The 19,395-nt window shown below is 37.8% G+C and overlaps 1 protein-coding gene across 1 annotated transcript in view; it reads right to left on the bottom strand.

Moving 5' to 3' along the window:
* The window catches only part of LOC150076452 (H(+)/Cl(-) exchange transporter 7-like), a 301,080-nt gene that overhangs the window by 241,285 nt on the left and 40,400 nt on the right, over positions 1–19,395 (bottom strand). Inside the window, exon 6 of the mRNA XM_090387362.1 lies at positions 1,628–1,771. Within this exon, the coding sequence (XP_090243488.1) occupies positions 1,628–1,771 (144 nt within the window). The remainder of the gene's footprint in view (positions 1–1,627; positions 1,772–19,395) is intronic.

Raw genomic sequence — 19,395 nt, 5'->3', positions numbered from 1 at the left:
GCCTCATTTGAAACTGATTATACATTTCTATATTCTCACATTAATGGTGGATGGGTGCCTATTTGTTGATCTGGATGAGAGTGTGGGTTATTAATTGTTTCCTAAGTGGTAAAATTTATGAGTGTAAGTAATTTCATCATGTTTATTGTCTACAAGCAGTACCTTGTAAAAAAAAAACAAGGGTAAATGCCTTCTTATATTTGAAGTTAAGCACTTCAAGGTACATTGGACTTCATAGTCTTTTTATTAAATAAATGTAAGCAAATGCACACATGAATTATTTTAAACATTTAACTTATAATTTACATACCCTACACGTCCCTAACAACAGATAAGTTAAAAAAAAAAAAATAATAATTCTTAAGATGATTTAAATTAAAGAAACCACTGAATGGTCACGAAAAACACAAAATTACACAAGCCCAGAAATATATGTATAGAATCACTGCCCAAAAAATGTAGAACTTACATATTTTCACCCTTTTTTTGTAAACTGTTTGATGTTTTACAAGTCAAAACAGATGATTTGACTTGAAAAACATCCAAAATTAAGGCTTACAAGTGGCATTACTTTGAAATTTCCATGTATCCTTAAAAACAAATTAAACCAACTGGTTCCAGAAAATGGGATAACAGGTGCAACCAATCATGATAATCTATATCCCAGTCAATTACCTATCACTCAGCCAAGAACAGGATGATCTACCCTTTGAGCTTCCTTCCCAATATATATCCAGTTCTGATCAACAGCCTCAGATGAAAATTTTTGGTGCCAAGCTTACAAAAACCACATATACTATTTTATTTGATATTCTCTTTTTTCTGATCTTTCAGAACTCTCCATGAAAATGCCATATATGAAGTCATAAATTCTTGCACCAGTGCCACATATATATTACTTCTTCCACTATCACATTCATACAGCCTTGACTCAGTATCTGATTCACTTGATCAGAATATACTCTTGAACTAGTCTGCCTACATGTGACTGACTAAGGTTGTGATTCATTTTATTTCTAATGTTATTTGCTTTAAGTGTGCCAAAACAGAGGGAAAAAAAATAAAAAACACAGAGTTGTAGAATAATTTGAACAAAACTTCTGTACTTCTGCATTTAAGTTTATTTTCTCAAAGTAGAAAACGGCTTTAGTAATTTTAATTAGTTCTAACCCATGACTTGCAGAACTTGACAATAACACAGTTTTTTTTTTGCAGTATGCAATAATCCCATTAACAGTGATGAGAAACACAATTATGTCCATAAAAACTTAACATATACTACATAAGTTAAGTAACAGTACATATAACTAGATTTAAAAGAATAGCTATTAATATATTTATATGCATAGTTTAATATTTTTTGTAGTCCAAATCTGGAAAAATATTAGGATACATTACTCTATCTCAATAAATGTTAATAGAACCATCAAATAATATTCATCATGAAGAATAACAAATTGCAGAAATGTATTTTATCTCAACATATGACTATTCCAATTATTATCCTCAAATTAAAAATTTTGCAATACACGAGGTGTCCAGCAGTTTTTTTTTTTTATTTATTTTTTTTAATTCTAAGATGCTAAAAAAAAAAAGAAAAAAAAAAAAAAGACAAGAACCAAATTACCTTTCCAACAGCAAGACCTCCTACTACAGCCATCACTATACCAAATACCTTTGCTACTAAAGTTTTAATTCTCACTACCTCAGGAACTTTTACTCCGTTCAGATAACATTTAATGACAGGAATTCCACTACCTGCTGCTACTGGCTAAAAATAAATAAAAGTGTTACTTGACTCTTAACAAACTACAGTTTCAATTTAAATATTAAAATTTATTTAACACAGTAAATTTCATAGAATAATTATTTGTTCGGATTTGCCTTTTTCAAATAACAAATATTTTTGTCAAGTCTTTTTCTTACCCTCATAAATATAGTTTTTCATATGTACAAATAGAACAATGCATATTATAAGAAAATAAAGGAAAACGAATTTTTGCAATACATTTTTCTTAAAACTAAAAGATAAACAAAAGATATAAAAGTTACACAAAGTTTAATTAGTAAGATCCCTGTATCTGCAGGGGATATGTTCCAAGACTTACCCATATATAACGTGATTTTCTTGTACATACATACATATAACAAAATTTAAATGATAAATTAAACACACAGTAAGACATTACCAACATTAAATACGGTAAACAACAAATACGGTACATTAAATATGGTAAGTACAGCAAACTCTCGATTATTACTATTATTTTTTTTTTTTTATGAAAACCCCAAACACAAGATGTATTGGAGCCTATAGTACTCAGTACTGTGCTTGGGTTGGAGGCTGAGAAGACAAAATAAGATATCTGTTGACATTAGACTAACTTCTGTAGACTGTAATTTTCAGGAAATACATATGAAGGAAGGTTGTTCCAGAAAATGGCAGTTGAATGAATAAACGAGGAATTTGAAAAGTTGGTTCTGTGAGTTTGAAGTTGGACAGTAAATGGACGTTGGCTGGTGGCGGCACGTGTTCAGACTGTTTTGAAAGAGAGAGCGGGAATTATAGAAGCCAATTCACAAGAACAGTGCCCATGGAAGTATCTGTAGAAGAGGCATGCAGCAGAAACAGTACAATGAGACAGAGAGTGGAGAGAGACTGTTAGAGAGGAGTCATTAATTAACCTAACTGCCCTCTTCTGAATGGAATTTGGAAGCATGAGAAAGGTTTTGGAGGCACCGCCCCAGATGTGGGAACAATATTCCATGCTAGGGTGGATTTGTGATTTGTACAGAGAGAGAACAGCTGTTTGGAAGAAAAGTAATGCCAACAGTGAAAGGAAAACCCAAGTTTTTTAGATGCAGAGGAAGCAATATTTGTAATATGCTTGAGCAAAGATTAGAAGTCAGGGTAATCCCCAAAAGAGAAATATCATTTTGCCTAGAAATCGGAGTGCCACCAAAGATAAGCATAGGAGCAGAAGAATCCTTTTTGCGAGATATAAGACAAGACTGAGTTTTAGAAGGAGTCAAATCAACTAAGTTGTCTTTGCCCCACTGGAGAATTACTTGGAGATCGGCATTTAAGGAATTGGTAGTGGATATTTGAGAAGTTGAAGCTGATTGAGCAGGGTAAGGTTTTTCAAAATAGAAAGTGGAATGCAATGTGCTATCATCGGCAAAACTATGCCGGAAATCCTATGGATAGGATTTCCAGTCAACGGAAGAAGGTCATTAATATACAAGAGGAAAAGAGTGGGGGAAAGAACTGAACCTTGGTGGACACCAGCATTAGTGGAGAAGTCAGAAGACAGAGAGTCATCTACCATCACCATCAGTGAGCGATCAGAGAGAAAACTGGATAACCAATTACTAAAAACAGTTGGCAAACCATAAGATGGAAGCTTGTTTAGAAGACCTTTATGCCAAACACGATCGAAAGCCTTTGAGATATCAAGAGCAACTGCTTGTGTTTCACCAAACTTTTCCATTGAATTTGTCCATAAATGGGTAACATAAGCCAGAATATCACCAGTGGATCGACACTGATGGAACTCATAGTGGCGATCGTTGATTAGATGGAAAGTTTCTAGGTGGTTTAAGAGTTGGCGATTAATTGATTTCTCCATTACTTTAAAAAGAGTAGAAGTAATTGCAATGGGACGATAATTGGATGGGAGGGCCTTGTCACCCTTTTTAGGAATTGGATATGAACAAATTTCCAAGCAGAAGGAAAAACACCTTTGGAATAAGAAAGTGAAAAAAGGCAGCAAAGAACAGGAGTAAGTTCAGGAGCACAAGTTTTGAGAACAAGTGGAGAAATACCATCAGGACCTGGAGCTTTCTTAGCATCGAGATTCGTCAAAATCCTTCTGACATCCTTTTCACGGAAGACCACAGGAGGCACTGAATGGAGCATGTTGGGAAGGCTGGGAGGTATTTTACAAAGATCATTAATACATGAGATGGAAGAAAAATGGGATGCTAGCAGGTCAGCTTTATCCTTGGCTGAAGTGATAACAGAACCATCTGGTTTTGACAGAGGTGGGAGCAGAGATTGGCAAAAGTTGCGGCCAATAGGTTTGGCAAGAGACCAGAATGCTCGGCTACCATTAGGCCAAGAAACAAGTTTTCTACTCTTAGCCTGTTCAAATACTAGTTTGGACTGATTAATAACTGCTTTACAATTGTTGCTAGCTTTGGTGTAGGCAGAAAATGAAACTGAAGAATTGGAAACAAGCCAATTACAATATGCAAGAGGAAAAGAGTGGGGGAAAGAACTGAACCTTGGTGGACACCAGCATTAGTGGAGAAGTCAGAAGTCTTCTCCTGATTTTCCAACGCATCACAGTCTAAAACAATGTGCGAAATATTTGCAGATGTGTCTAGAACAGGACATGATCTAGCCAAGGAGGATGTCTTTGTGTGTGCTAAGTGCAGAGTCAGTGAAGAAATTAGGTGTCAACACAGAGTTCTGATGGGCATCTATGAGAGTTTGAGGTGTAGGGTAAATGCCCTCGAAGAAATTAATATGAGGGACCCATCAAGCTCTCACCTACCCAACGCAACACCAGAGCTCACTGCTGTGCATCAGGAAACACAGAGGCAATCTCCAAGGCACAGAATGCGCTGTTCCATAGGAACTAGTTATTATCTGTGACTCTATTGTCAGGGAGACGGGGAATATATTATGCAAAAAGGATAGATGGAATAGGACCGGGGTATGTCTGCCAGGGGAAAAAGTTGAAGATGTAGGGCAGATATCATCTTTTAATGGCACAAAAGGTGATATTGTTGTACACGTTGGCACAAATGATCTAAGAGTAAGAGATCTGCAGATTTACTTAACAAGTACAGGTTAATGCTGGAAAAAAGTTGCGAGTTAGAGTTAAATTTGAAAGTGTCTGCAATTCTGCCCAGACACGATAGAAGGGAGTATAGGACAACAGCCTTGTCAATCAATTCGGCCCTGGAGAAATTGTGCAAGGCTCATGGGTAGAATTTTTTCAGCTTGGTCTGTGCTTACAAACAGGAGAGACTGCTTCTAAAGGGATGGGATACACTCAAATAGAGAGGGTGCAAGAATATTTGCTGATGCTATCAAGGCAGTGTTAGGTGGGTGGAAAAACTGCTAGATTCGGGGGATTCACAGACTAAAAGAATAACGGTAGCCGCAAGCAGAGGCTAAAGTGATTCTTGCACTGCTTCTATGGTAATGAGCAGCAGCCTAGAGAGCAAGTTGCTGGGAACTTAAAGGCTGCTGGGAGTCATCATGGAACAAGTAAATACATGGGCTGTGTTAGGGTAACTAAGAGTAAGAACAAGTGCACATATATTTGCATGTACAATAATGCTAGAAGTATAGTAAATAAAATTGATGAATTTGAAGTGCTGATCAAGACATCAAAGGCAGATATTGTTGGGATATCAGAGACATGGTGGCACACAGATATAAGCAGTGCAGAATTGGAATTTGGAGAGTACAATGTGTACAGAAAGCACAGACAGGGTAGGAAGGGAGGAGTTATGCTGTTAATTAAAAAATGTACAAAATCTAAGGAAGTGCAACCAGTTGACACGGGTGGACAGTGCAATGTTGAGTCTGTTTGGTGTGACATAAACACTGGGAAGAGGAAAATGAGAGTAGGAATATGTTATAGGCCTAATGACTATGGTGAGTACAGTGAACAGTTGTGCAGAGAAATAGAATGTGCTAGGAAATCAGAATGTCTCGTAATGGGGGATTTTAACTTTCCAGATATTGACTGGAACTTGTAGGTTGGTCACTAGCACGCTAGCAAGGCTTTTGTGGATTTATTGGAGGATTGTTTTCTACAGCAACATGTTCGAGGGGCAACCAGAGGGAGTAATACCCTTGATCTGATTATCAGCAGTGATTATTCATGCATTAAGAATTTTCAGAAAAAGGAACCACTAGGTGACAGTGATCACAGTGTACTGATTTACTTAAAAGATGTAACTACCATCAAGGGTAAAAGGAAGGGTTTTTGTTTTCGTAAAGGTGACTACATTGGTCTCAGACAGTTTTTAAATTCTATACAGTGGGATCAACTGATGATGTTACCAACGGTGAAATCTAAATGGGAAGCCTTCAGGGACTTAATCTTGGAGGCTACTAGGCTTTTCATACCAACTAAGAAATACTGTTCAAGGTCCAGGACTAAATGAATGTCGGATGAATTAATGAGGCTCGTGGCAGAGAAGCAAAATGTATGGGATGAATGTAAAGTATCAGGTGACACAGAAGCCTATGGCAGATATAAACTAGTCTGTAATCAAGTCACAAAGAAGGTTAGGCAGGCAAAGGCAGATTACGAGAAATCCTTGGCAAAAGATGCAAAGAAAAACAGCAAAGAGTTCTTTACTTATGTAAACTCTATAAGGAATGGGATGAATCAGATTCGTCCACTTAACACATGGTTCAACTATTGATGATCATGCTCAAGTAGCTGATAAACCGAATGAGTATTTTACATCTACATTCACACATGAGGAGTTATTCAAGGAGGGGAATGCCAGAAGTTTATCAAAATCTAACAGAGAGATAAGTGATTTTGTAATAACTGAGAGGAAAGTGGAGGAGAAATTGTTGAAGATAAACATAAAAAACAGGCACTTGGGGCAGATGGAATCTATCCAGTTATAATGAAGGAGGCAGCAAGGGAAGTAAGCAAACCCTTAGCCATAATTTTGAGGGCATGCTTAGAGTCAGGGGAGGTTCCCACGCACTGGAGATGTGCAAATGTATCCGCAATTCACAAAGGGGGGTTCAAAGGGTGACACAAATAATTATAGACCTGTTTGTTTAACTTCTGTTCCGGGGAAAATAATGGAGTCACTGTTTAAAGAGGTAATACAGGATCACCTAGAGAAGACAGCAGTAATAGTTCAGACACAGCATGGGTTTGTTAAGGGGAAGTCTTGTCTGACCAATTGGATTGAATACTACAATGTGGCCACAAAGCAACTGGATGCAAAAAATAATTTTGATATATATTTGGATATCAGGAAAGCTTTTGATACTGCTGCACATGGAAGAATGCTGTACAAATTTGAGCAGTATGGCATTAAGGGAAAGTTACTGCAATGGATAAAGGGATGGGTGAGTGGGAGATGGCAGAGAGTAGTAATAAATGGACACTGCTCTACGTGGACTAATGTTATTAGCGGAGTTCCCCAGGGTTCGGTGCTGGGCCCACTGTTGTTTTTTGTATTTATCAATAATATTGATGAAGGTATATCAGGCCTAATGTCCAAGTTTGCAGGGTTGTTAATGAGAGTAAAGACAGTATGCTACTGCAACAGGATCTAGAAAATTTAGGCAGATGGGCTAAGAAGTGGTAACTCAAGTTTAACATTGGCAAATGCAAAGTACTCCATATGGCTAGCGGTAACCCAAGAGAATCGTACGAACTGTGTGATACTACTCTTAGGGAGGTTGAGAATGAAAAAACCTGGGGGGTAATTGTGCAGTCAGATATGAAGTTCTCTGACCAGTGAAGATGGGCTGCCAGTGCAGGTAATGGAGTTTTGTCAATGATATATAGGAATTTTGCTAGCATAGACAAGAAGGTGATTATTTCTTTGTATAAGGCAATGGTCATGCCACACTTTGAGTACTGTATATAACGTTTGGAGGGTTCATTTTAGGAAGGATGTAGAGTTGCTAGAACGAATACAGAGAAGGGTAACAAGAATGGTGAGAGGAACAAAGGGGTTCGCTTATGAAGAAAGGCTTAAGTTCTGTAAGTTGCAGCATCTGGAGACTTGGCACCTGTGAGGTGATCTGATCAAGGTGTATAAGGTCGTGAATGGTTTGAATTGTTGTTTTGGTTTTTAGGAGCATTAGCAACTAAGGCCATATTGCTCCGGGTATATGCAGTGGTCATTCCCTGACCTTTCCGCATCCTCCGTATTTGGTAGCTCATGGGCTTGAACCCTGGTCTAATCAAGAAGCATGTGCACCGCACTGCTGCTCCTGCCCACCTGGCTACGGAGGCGCCAAAATGATTTGAGTAGGCTCAATGCTGACGGCATACTTCCACTTGCTCAGATTAAGAACCTGAGGGCGTACAGATTCAAATTGAGGAAAGACAGTTGTAGAATAGACGTGCAGAAGTTTGCCTTTAGCTAGCAGGTAGTTGATTGCTGGAATAGACTTCCATCTGTTGTTGTTGTCGAAATTGATAGCTTAAATAAATTTAAGGCTGAACTAGACAAACATTTGGAGTGACCAGATGGGTGAAATGGGAAGGTTTTTTTTTTTTTTTTTTTTGGCTGATGCTGTATAAGCTTGCTTTCTTGCATCATATGCCTCAACTAATGCTAATGTTAATCAAGAATTTGAAAGGATTTTATGAAACATTTCTAGTTTTACATCTAATAAGTCAAAGAGAACAGAAATTTTAACGAGTCTATATTGATATCGGATGCTATAAATTTATTGAATGATGCGTGGAACAACGTTACTTTGACAATCATGTCGAGCTTCAAGAAACCGAAATTAAATTCAAATGAAATTTCAATTGTGGATGAAGAAGATGGAAATGAAGAAAGCAGCTTACAATTATCTGAATGGTTGCTAAGTAACAACGTTGTAGGTTTTAATACAGATAATATCAATGTATTTGTATGTGTCGATGACAACTTATTAACTAGTGGTCTTCCTACAGAGTGACAATGTAGATGCTGTGCTCAACAAAGACAATACTAAAGATGATGATTGTGATGATGATATGTTGACAATTGAAAGTGAATCAAAATCAGTGCCGGCAATTTCACAAGCTCAAGGTGCAATGGACACATTAGTCAATTTTTTTGAAGGAACTGAGGCAAGTAATGAGACTTTCAACTACTACTACTTTCAACACGTTAAAAGTCTCATTACTGAATGAGACTTTTAACGTGTTGACTGTTTTAAGGGGAATCTTAAGAAATATCAAAGTGAAATCTTTAAAACAAACATCAATTTTAAGATTCATAAATATAGACTATTTGAAATCGTGCTTATTATTAAATAGTAATTTTTTAATTACAGAGAAATAAATTGTTTAGTATTAAGTGTATGGTTTTAAAATTATAGACAAATTGTGTTTAATATTAAGTGTATTGTAGTTTATACAAGCATATTAATACAAATAATATGTAAGTATATACTGTACTTATATTATTTTTTCCTCTCCGAATATTTTTTTTGTTTTTTTGAATCTTTTTATCAAGTTATTGAGAATTTAAAAAAAAATAGGAGGTAGATTTACCTCATCACTAATATAAAGTTTTCATGTTTAACAGCCCCAGGGATTTCCCCATCCCTGCTATCGCTGATATAGCAAGTAATGGTTATAACAAGGAAATTTTGTCGGTCCCTTGATGCTCGTTATAACCAAGTTCGACTGCATATATGTTAGTACATTTAATCACAAAGACCAAAATATGTTTTGTACCTGGATTAACAGAATGGTTTGTCCATATTAATTTAAAAGAGTACTTCATAAAAACAATATGTGCCCCCAGAAAAATTAAGTGTGCCCCACACTTTGGGAGCCTTGGGCCTAGGGAAACATTGCTTTGTTTTGCTTCTTCACTTGGTGAGAAAGAAAGTACCCATACAATGGTGCACTCCATCCCATCCTAAACTTAGTCACAGTGAATTGTAATCACCAAATACCCAGTTCCCAAATGAGTGGAAGGGTCAAGGATTAATTTACTGATCCCCCAATCTACTGTCCATTACATTTTTTTTTTTTTTTTTTTTTTTCTCTTTTTGGGAGCTATGAAAAGGACAAAGTGTACTTCTCCACTAGCATGTATTCACCATGTAAGGTCTGTGATTAAGACAGCTAACATCTCAACCGAGAAAACTAATATCTTTTCCCCGGATGAGTGCTGGAAGTCGGGTAATACAAAGTATACTTCACACATCTAACCTGCAATCATCCATCCTCAATTTTAATTTATGCCCCCTATGTATAGTCAGAGCAAGAGGAAGCATTCCATAAGCACTGAGCTTACTTAATCCTTTCACAGTCTTAAACACCTCAGTCAGATCTCCTCACAGTACCTATTCTCAAGATGGCAGTTTGCAGAACGGAAGCCTTTACTGGTAAGAGTACCCTTTTATTCTTCACTGATCTTGTGTGCTCTTCTCTGCACTGCACCTGTTACAACAGATCCACATCCTTCTTAAAATGAGACCTCTAGATCTGTATCAAGTACTAAGTGTATTTTACAGTATTTATTCTACTGTAGGCAGTAGAATTAGTACTGTAGAAGAGAGCAAATATGTTTTAAGCTCTTAGGCATGGTAACTGAAGGGGATTAACATCAGGTGTCTGGCAGACAATATTTTTGTTTAAAATGTGTTCAAATTTTATTTCTATAATTTTTAAATCTTATTTCAGTAATTTTATAAATGTTATTTTAGTAATTTTGTAAATTTTCTTTCAGTAATTTTGTGAAATTAATTTCTATAATATTTTGTAAATTTAATCCTTAAGTTTTCTAGAGTATTTCTGCTAAACAAATTTTACAGAAATTCAATTTCTGTAAAATTTGTTCTTTGCTAATTTTAATTCTGTAATACAGGGGATCCTTGTTATCTGATGATAATTGTTCCAGAAAATTCCACGTAAAATGGGGAACAAAATATTTGTAATGTTTATTATGTATGTGTACATAATAAACACAGACTAAAAGATTAATAGTGGCAGCAGGCAGAGGCAAAAGTGATTCTTGCACTGCTTCTATTAGAATGAGCAGCAGCCTGGAAAGCAAGGCAATGGAGATTTCCAGGACTGCTGGGGGTCATAGTGGAACAAATAAATACATGGGCTGTATTAGGGTAACTAAGAGAAGAAACAGGTGGATGTATACTTGCACATACACCAATGCTGGGAGTATAGTTAATAAATTTGATGAGCTTGAAGTGCTACTCAAGGCATCAAAGGCAGATATTGCTGGGATATCAGAGACATGCTGTCACATGGACATAAGCAGTGAGAATCAGAATTTGGGGAGTACAATGTGTACAGAAAGGATAGACAGGGTAGGAAGGGAGGAGGGGGTTATGCTGTTAGTTAAGAAACACATAAAATCTAAGTAAGTGCATCCGACTGATGTTAGTGGAGAATGCAATGTTGAATCTGTTTGGTGTGACATAAGCACTGGGAAAGGAAAAATGAGAGTAGGTGTGTTTTATAGGCCTAATGAATCTGATGAGTATAATGAGCAATTGTGCATAGAAATAGAGTGGGCCAGTAAATCAGAATGTCTTATAATAGGAGATTTTAACTTTCCAGATATTTACTGGAACGTGTGGGTTGGTCACTCACACACTAGCAAGACTTTTGTGGATTTATTGGATGACTGTTTTCTTCAGCAACATGTTCGAGAGGAACCAGAAACCAAATTATCAGCAGTGATTATTCATGCATTAAGAATTTGCAGATAAAGGAACCACTGGGTGACAGTGATCACAATGTACTGATGTGGGTATTACTTAAAGATGCAACTAACATCAAGGCTAAAGGGAAGAGCTTTTGCTTTCGTAAAAGTGGCTACAGGGGTCTCAGACAGTTTTTAAATTCTGTACAGTGGGATCAACTGATGATGTTACCAACGTTGAATTCTAAAAGGGACGACTTCAGGGACTTAATTTTGGAGGCTACTAGGCTTTTCATACCAACTAAGAAATACTGTTCAAGGTTTAGGCCTAAATGGATGTCAGATGAACTAATGAGGCTTGTGGCAGAGAAGCAAAATGTATGGGATGAATGTAAAGTATCAGGTGACACAGAAGCCTATGGCAGATATAAACTAGTCTGTAATCAAGTCACAAAGAAGGTTAGGCAGGCAAAGGCAGATTACGAGAAATCCTTGGCAAAAGATGCAAAGAAAAACAGCAAAGAGTTCTTTACTTAAGTAAATTCTAGAAGGAAAGGGATGAATCAGATTGGACCACTTAACATAGAAGGGTTGACTATTGATGATCATGCTAAGGTAGCTGATAAACTGAATGAGTATTTTGCATCTACATTCACACATGAGGAGTTATTCAATGAGGGGAGTGCCAGAAGTCCATCAAACTCTAACAGGGAGCTAAGTGATTTTGTAATAACTGAGAGCAAAGCCGAAGAGAAATTGTTGAAGTTAAACATAAAAAACAGGCACCTGGGCTGGATGGGATCTATCGAGTTATATTAAAGGAGGCAGCAAAGGAAGTAAGCAAATCCTTAGCCATAATTATGAGAGCTTTCTTGGACTCGGGGGGTTCCCATGGACTGGAGGTGTGCAAATGTATCACCAATTGACAAAGGGGGTTCAAAAGGTGACACAAGTAACTATAGACCTGTTAGTTTAACTTGTGTTCAGGGGAAAATAATGGAATCACTGGTTAAAGAAGCACTGCAGGATCATCTAGACAACAGTGCAGTAACAGTTAAGACACAGCATGGGTTTGTTAAAGGGAAGTCTTGTCTAACCAATTTGGATGCTATGATGTGGTCACAAAGAAACTGAATACCAAAAATAATTTTGATATATTCTTGGATTTCAGGAAAGCTTTTGATACTGTTGCATATGGAAATCTGCTATACAAATTGGAGAGGTATGGCATTAAGGGTAAGTTGCTACAATGGATAAAGGGATGGTTGAGTGGGAGACGACAGAGTGGTAATCAATGGACACTGCTCTTAATGGACAAATGCTATTAGTGGAGTTCTCCAGGGTTCGGTGTTGAGCCCATTGTGTTTTTTTTTTTTATTTTTTAGTTAGTTGTTGGCGCATTGGCTTCTGTGGCCATAATGCACCTCCTAAGGTTTTTGCAGTACTTTGTTGTTTTGTATATTTATCAATGATATTGATGAAGGTATATCATGTCAATACCCAAGTTTGCAGTTGATACAAAAGGTTGGCAGGGCTGTTAATGACAGTATGCCAAAGTAAAGACAGTATGCTACTACAACTGGATCTAGATAAGTTGGGCAAATGGGCTGAGAAGTGGCAACTGAGGTTTAACATAACAAATGCAAACTACTGCATACGGGTAGCAATAACTGAAGAGAAATGTACCATGTGGTACTACACTCAGGGAAGTGGAGAGTGAAAAAGACCTGGGGGGGGTAATTGTGCAATAAAATATGAAGTTCTCTGAGCAGTGCAGATGGGCTGCCAGGGTAGGTCATGGAGTCTTGTCAATGATATATAGGAATTTTGCTAGTTGGGAGGTGATTATCCCGTTATGCACAGCAATGGTCAGGCCAAACCTAGAGTACTGTGTACAGGTCTGGAGGCCTCATTTTAGGAAGGATGTAGAGTTGCTAGAATGAGTACAAAGAAGGGCAAGAAAGGGGGTGCTCTTATCAAGAGAGGCTTAAGTTCTGTAAATTGCAGTGCCTGAAGAGTAGACATCTGCAAAGTGATCTGATTGAGGTGTGTAAGGCATTGAATGGGTTGAGCAAGCTGAATGCTGATGGGATTCTTCCTCTTGCTTAGATTAAGAACCTGAGGGGGCACAGACCCAAATTGAGGAAAGAAAGTTGTAGAATAGATGTGTGGAAATTTGCCTTTGGCCAGCGGGTAGTTGATTGGTGGAACTTTTGCATCTGTTGTTGTGGAAGTTGATAGCCTAAATAAATTTAAGGCTGAGCTGGATAGGCATTTGGAATGAATGGAGGGGTGAAATGGGAGGGTTTTTTTTTTGGCTGATGCTGCATAAGCTTGCTATCTTGCATCATGCCTCTACTAGTGTATAAGGCCCTGAATGGGTTGAGCACGCTGAATTCTGATGGGATCCTTCCACTTGTTCAGATTACGAACCTAAGGGGGCATAAATTCCAATTAAGAAAAGACAGATGTAGAATAGATGTGCGGAACTTTGCCTTTAGCCAGCGGGTGGTTAATTGGAAGTTTGCTGGAACAAACTTCCATCTGTCGTTGTGGAAGTTGAGAGGGTTAAATAAATTTAAGGAGGAACTGGACAGGCATTTGGAGGGAATGGTGTGATTTTTTTTTTTTGGCTGATGCTGCATAAGCTCATACACTTGTTTTCTTGCATCACATGCCACTACTACTACTACTACTGCTAATACATAGTAAAAAATGGAAAAGAGGAACTGATAATGAGATAATTAATTAGACACTTTTTATATTATAATATGTTGCACAATGTAAGGTTAAGAAAAATTTATTGAAGTAACACTATTTTTCAGTTGTACAAATAAAGAATGAATCCAGAGTTGTGTTTTTTTTTTTTTTTTTTTTTTGTTGTATTTTTTCAGATAAAATTGTGTTGTAGCATTTAGTTGTCTTTATCTTTGCACTTAACTTTTGTTGCACAATCATGAAGATCGTTCTCACAAAAAAGCTTTAATTCTTTAATTTTCTAATCCTCATAACTGTGGGGGCTTGGATAATGAATACTCTGATACCGGGGACCCCTGTATATAGTAAATTTAAATTTTGTAAATTTTCCCAAGTTCAAATTATATAAATAATAATAATCCACTTACAATACAACATCCAAGGACATCAAGACTCAGATGGAAATGCCTGCAGACATTTCTGGTGTGAATCTTGAGTTTGTCGATTGTATAGACAGTGCCATGTAGTCAAAGGTCAGTCAAGTAGACAAACCAACTCAAATTAAAACTTGGTGCATTATGAGAAGAATTTGAGTCACTGAAGAAACAGATGCTTGCCTTAGGAAACAAATGTAACTGGGTACTCATAAGGGACTTAAGTATCTTGTAGCATGACAAATGATGCACCCTCAATTCAGACCCCAGGAAAGAATAGTCAAGTACATACAGCTCTGATTGAAAGAGATTTAGTTTTATTGGGGGACTTTATTGTCAGGGAAACAGGTTAACATCTTTTGTAATAAAGATAGGTGGACCAGAATCAAGGTGTATTTGTTGGGAGCAACAATTGGCAGAATGGGATAAAGAGAGCATTATTACTCATTTGGGGACTGACAATATTAAACAAACACGACTTGATCATTTGTTGGATAAATATAGGACCATGCTGAAAAAAATGCTGTGAGTACGGTCAGAATGCGTACATATCTGCAATTCTGCCCAGACATGATAGGAGAGATCATATTCTGAAAGCCTTGTGGATTAACTCAAAAGACGAGCGAATCTGCAAGGCTCTAGGGTGGGAATTTTTATTGGCATAGCCCACACTTGTAGGTAGAAGGAATCTATTTTGTAGGACAGTATTCATTTGAACAAAGGTTGTGCAAGGATTTTTTCCAGTATCATTGAGGACACCTAAGGGTTTAGGGAAACTGCTAGTAAGGGTGGAGAAGGATAATACAGATGCACATTTATCTGATGATATGGGTCAAAGTAATGCCTGCGCTAACCTCAGAAACTGTTTGTTGTGCCACAGCAGCCAATGTTGGCAGGCTGTTTTGAAGGTAACAACATTTCAAATGAGTGGGAAGATAAAGCTGGGGAAACAAGCCCAAATAACTTCAAGGGGTGTGTCAGGGTAGTAAACTACAGAACCACACTTAGTCTTAACTGTGTCTAGAGTAATATCAGGAGTGTTGTCAATAAAATGTTAGAATTCAAACTCCTGGTTAGAACAACTAATGCTGATATAACAGGGCTGACAGAAGCATGGTACCAATGGAAACTGGGGATGATGAGTTCCACTATGGTATGTAATAATGCATTTAGGAGAGACAGGGAATAAGGTGGGGTCACGCTTCTCATTAAAAGCAGCCTGAGCACGGAAAGAGTATTTCCTGACTCAGAAGTCAGTGCCAGAATATAATCTGTGTAGTGCGAGTTAGTTGGAAGCAAAGGTATAATGAGAGTGGGAGTAATCTGCAGACCAGAAGATTGTGAAGAGCATGATGGGAGTCTCTATATGCAGACGAAATGGGCAAGCAACTGTCACTGTCTTATTATGGGTGACTTCAATTAAGCCCCTAATTGATTGGAATAAATGGGAGGAAAACTCAAAATGGGGTTTTTGAGAACTGGGAGGGAAACTCAAAATTTTTAAATAAACTACATGATTATTATTTCTGGCCCTGGTGAGTACGAGGTCATCTGCAAAGGCAATGAAGTCAACCCTGCCCAGATCCTTGGAGAGAAATTTGAGGACAACACCATAGAAAGGGTCCAAGACTGAGGCCTGTGGGCATCCTCTAGAAACTGACTGTGCAGTCTGCTGAAAGGTGGTGATGGTTGCAATATACATACCTGTCCTGTAGTTAGTTTTTAAGACAAGAGTAGAGACTGAGTGGAAGCTGAGTATGGCATAGGCATTTCAGGATGGAAGGCCACCGAAGACGATCGAATGTTCTGAAGAAAATAGCAATGGCCAAGAGGTATTTTTCTTCTGCAGTGATTGAAGCATGGAGGAGTTGAGAGATTGTGTCCATTGTACTGCAGCCAGTTTTGAATCCATACTATTTTTGTGATTCCAAGTTCCTAGATTGATAGTGAGACACGAGTTGAAAGAAGAGGAGTGCTTGAAAAGCTTTCCAAAGACTGATAAATAGAGCAATTGGACAGTAAGATCTGGCCAGGTGAGGTTGTTTGTCCAGGTTTTTAAGGATCAAGCAGATACTGGCTTTCTTCCAGGGAGCAGGGAAGACTCCGTACAGGCAACTGTTATAAAGCATGAGGAGATGGTTAGGGATGGAGGCAATCTGCTTGAGGACCTCGACCTCAAAGAGGTCCGGCTCTGGACACTTGTTATCGTGCATTCCTTCTAGCACAGCACCAATCAATCTTTACAATAATATAAAGACATATCTTTCACAACGGAAGATCAAAGTTATAGCACCCTACCAAAGGCTCATTAAAACAGTCCACAGAGGATGTCCACAGGGGTCTGTGCTGGGTCTGCTGAACATGTATATACATATGTACTGTAAGAAAAAGAATACATATACATGTATGTATGTAATTACATATGTAATTGTTTTAAAGAAAGCCCACATGACAAGTACGGCAAATTTCGGAGTGGTTTACTGGTAGAACTAGTTTGCCATGACAGCATTTGTATTGTTGCTCGTTCGGTAAACAGACAGTGGGTGTTACCAGTCAGGAGTAGAAACTGAATCCCATGGGAGCTTGAACCCCCTCCTGAAGTGGAAAGGGTAACCTGACCTTTTTTCTATAGAATCACGGGTGGACTAGAGGATAATTTGTTTATTATTACTGTATTTTTATTTTGTAATTTTTTTTTATTTTTAAAGGCACTCGCATGCGCAGAACATATTTTATAATGCCAGAACTTTCCACTTGACTCCGTTCATTATTTTTTCCCACAAATTTCTTCCAACTTTAAAAGATTAATCACTAATATTACCTTTATGGCATTCATTCCGAAACTAATTATGCACCGTTCTTTATTCATTAATAAACGTCATAATGCCAACCAATGTTATCATCTGTTCTGTTCATGCACCAATCAGTACATCATTTATCATACCTACCTGTCAATCAATATATTGTTTTCGACTTCTACTACAAACCGATAACATCTACTATCTGTTTACCGAGCAAGCAACACTACAAGTGCGGTACGGCAAAGTACAGTATACTGTACTTTCACGGCTAAACTTCGCCGAAATTTTCCATGCTTCTCATGTGGGCTTTCTTTACTTTAGCCTGTGTTTATTTACTTACTTACATAGAATTGTACTGTACATGCATGTCCTGATTACAGCATCAGGACTTAGAAAAAAAGCCTTTCAAAGACTTTTTTTCTAAATTTTTTTTCAAAGACTTTCTGTTTTAAAGAAGTTCCTCGCTTGTTTGCTGCAATATTTCTCAGGTGTCTCAACAACAGTAGATCAGTGGGCGTACACTCATTCTGCTGTTCGATGTATGCGGTCTCAATCGCATTTAGGCCTTCCATATGCAAAATTTTTGAGCCTTCTCCCGGACACACATCATCTTTGTCTTCACCGACAAACTAGTGGTAGGTCTGACGTAGCTGAGTGGTCAGGAGCAAGAGTGCATAGCACACGTTCCTTAAGTGGACTGGGGTTCAAGCCCATGACTACTAAATACGATAAATATTTGTATTGATGATTTATTGTAAAGTCTACTGACCTGGTTGTTGTGCTGAAGTATAAACAGAAAATTTAATTTTTTTTTTAGTCACAAGGCAAAATCACCTGAACCCGGCAGATAAAACTGTTGAAGTTTCATGGCAAGTGGATGGAGGGACACAGAGGGAGATGAGTCATTGAAATTCTGTGAATCAGCACGCTACAGCATAGTCTTACTCATTATACATACATCATCATACAGTCTTACTCATCATCATCCATTTTGGGAAACCTTGCCCTGCCCAATCAGCTTCAACTTCTTGAAAATCTGCTACCAATTCCTTAAATGCCAATCTTCAGGTAATTCTCCAGTGGGGCAAAGACAACTTAGTTGATTTCAACCCTTCTAAAACTCAGTCTTGTCTTATATCTCGCAAAAAGGATTCTTCTGCTCCTATGCTTATCTTTAGTGACACTCCGATTTCTAGGCAAAATGATATTTCTTTTGGGGATTACCCTGACTTCTAATCTCTCTTGGCACAAGCACATTACAAATATTGCTTCCTCTGCATCTAAAAAACTTGGTTTTCTCTTTCGCTGTCGGTGTTACTTTTCTTCCAAAGAGCTGATCACTCTGTATAAATCGCAAATCCGCCATGCCATGGAATATTGTTCCCACATCTGGGGTGGTGTCCCCAAAACCTCTCTCAGACTTCTTGATTCCATTCAGAAGAGGGCAGTTAGATTAATTAATAATTCTTCTTTAGTCTCTCCACTCGCTGTCTCATAGACGTACTGTATCTGCTGCATGCCTCTTCTACAGATACTTCCATGGGCACTGTTCTTCTGAATTGGCTTCTATAATTCCTGCTCTCTCTTTCGAAACAGTCCGAACACGTGCCGCCACCAGCCAACATCCATTTACTGTCCAACTTCAAACTCACAGAACCAACTTTTCATCTTCCTCGTTTATTCATTCAACTGCCGTTTTCTGGAACAACCTTCCTTCATATGTATTTCCTGAAAATTACAGTCTACAGAAGTTCAAGTCCAATGTCAAAAAATATCTTCTTTCGTCTTCTCAACCTCCAACCCAAGCATGATACTAAGTATAGGTTCTAATACCTCTCGTGTTTGGGGTTTACATAAAAAAAAAAAAAAAAAAAATGAACACAACTCTTTAAGGCATCACTTAGCCATTATGTAAAAATTGAGCTAAGAGCTAGCCAGGATAAAACAGAAATTCGGGATTCTACTGTAATTGTCACAGGATGGTTTAATACAGGACCATGGGGGAACTGATGTGTTTGGGTCTTGGAGGACTGTTTCGAGGTGTACATTCCAAATTTATG

Source organism: Mastigoproctus giganteus, chromosome 13, assembly GCF_048544385.1.
Source record: "Mastigoproctus giganteus isolate SK-2022 chromosome 13, ASM4854438v1, whole genome shotgun sequence".
Lineage (NCBI taxonomy): Eukaryota > Metazoa > Arthropoda > Arachnida > Uropygi > Thelyphonidae > Mastigoproctus > Mastigoproctus giganteus.
This window is presented reverse-complemented; position numbering and strand designations above follow the sequence as displayed.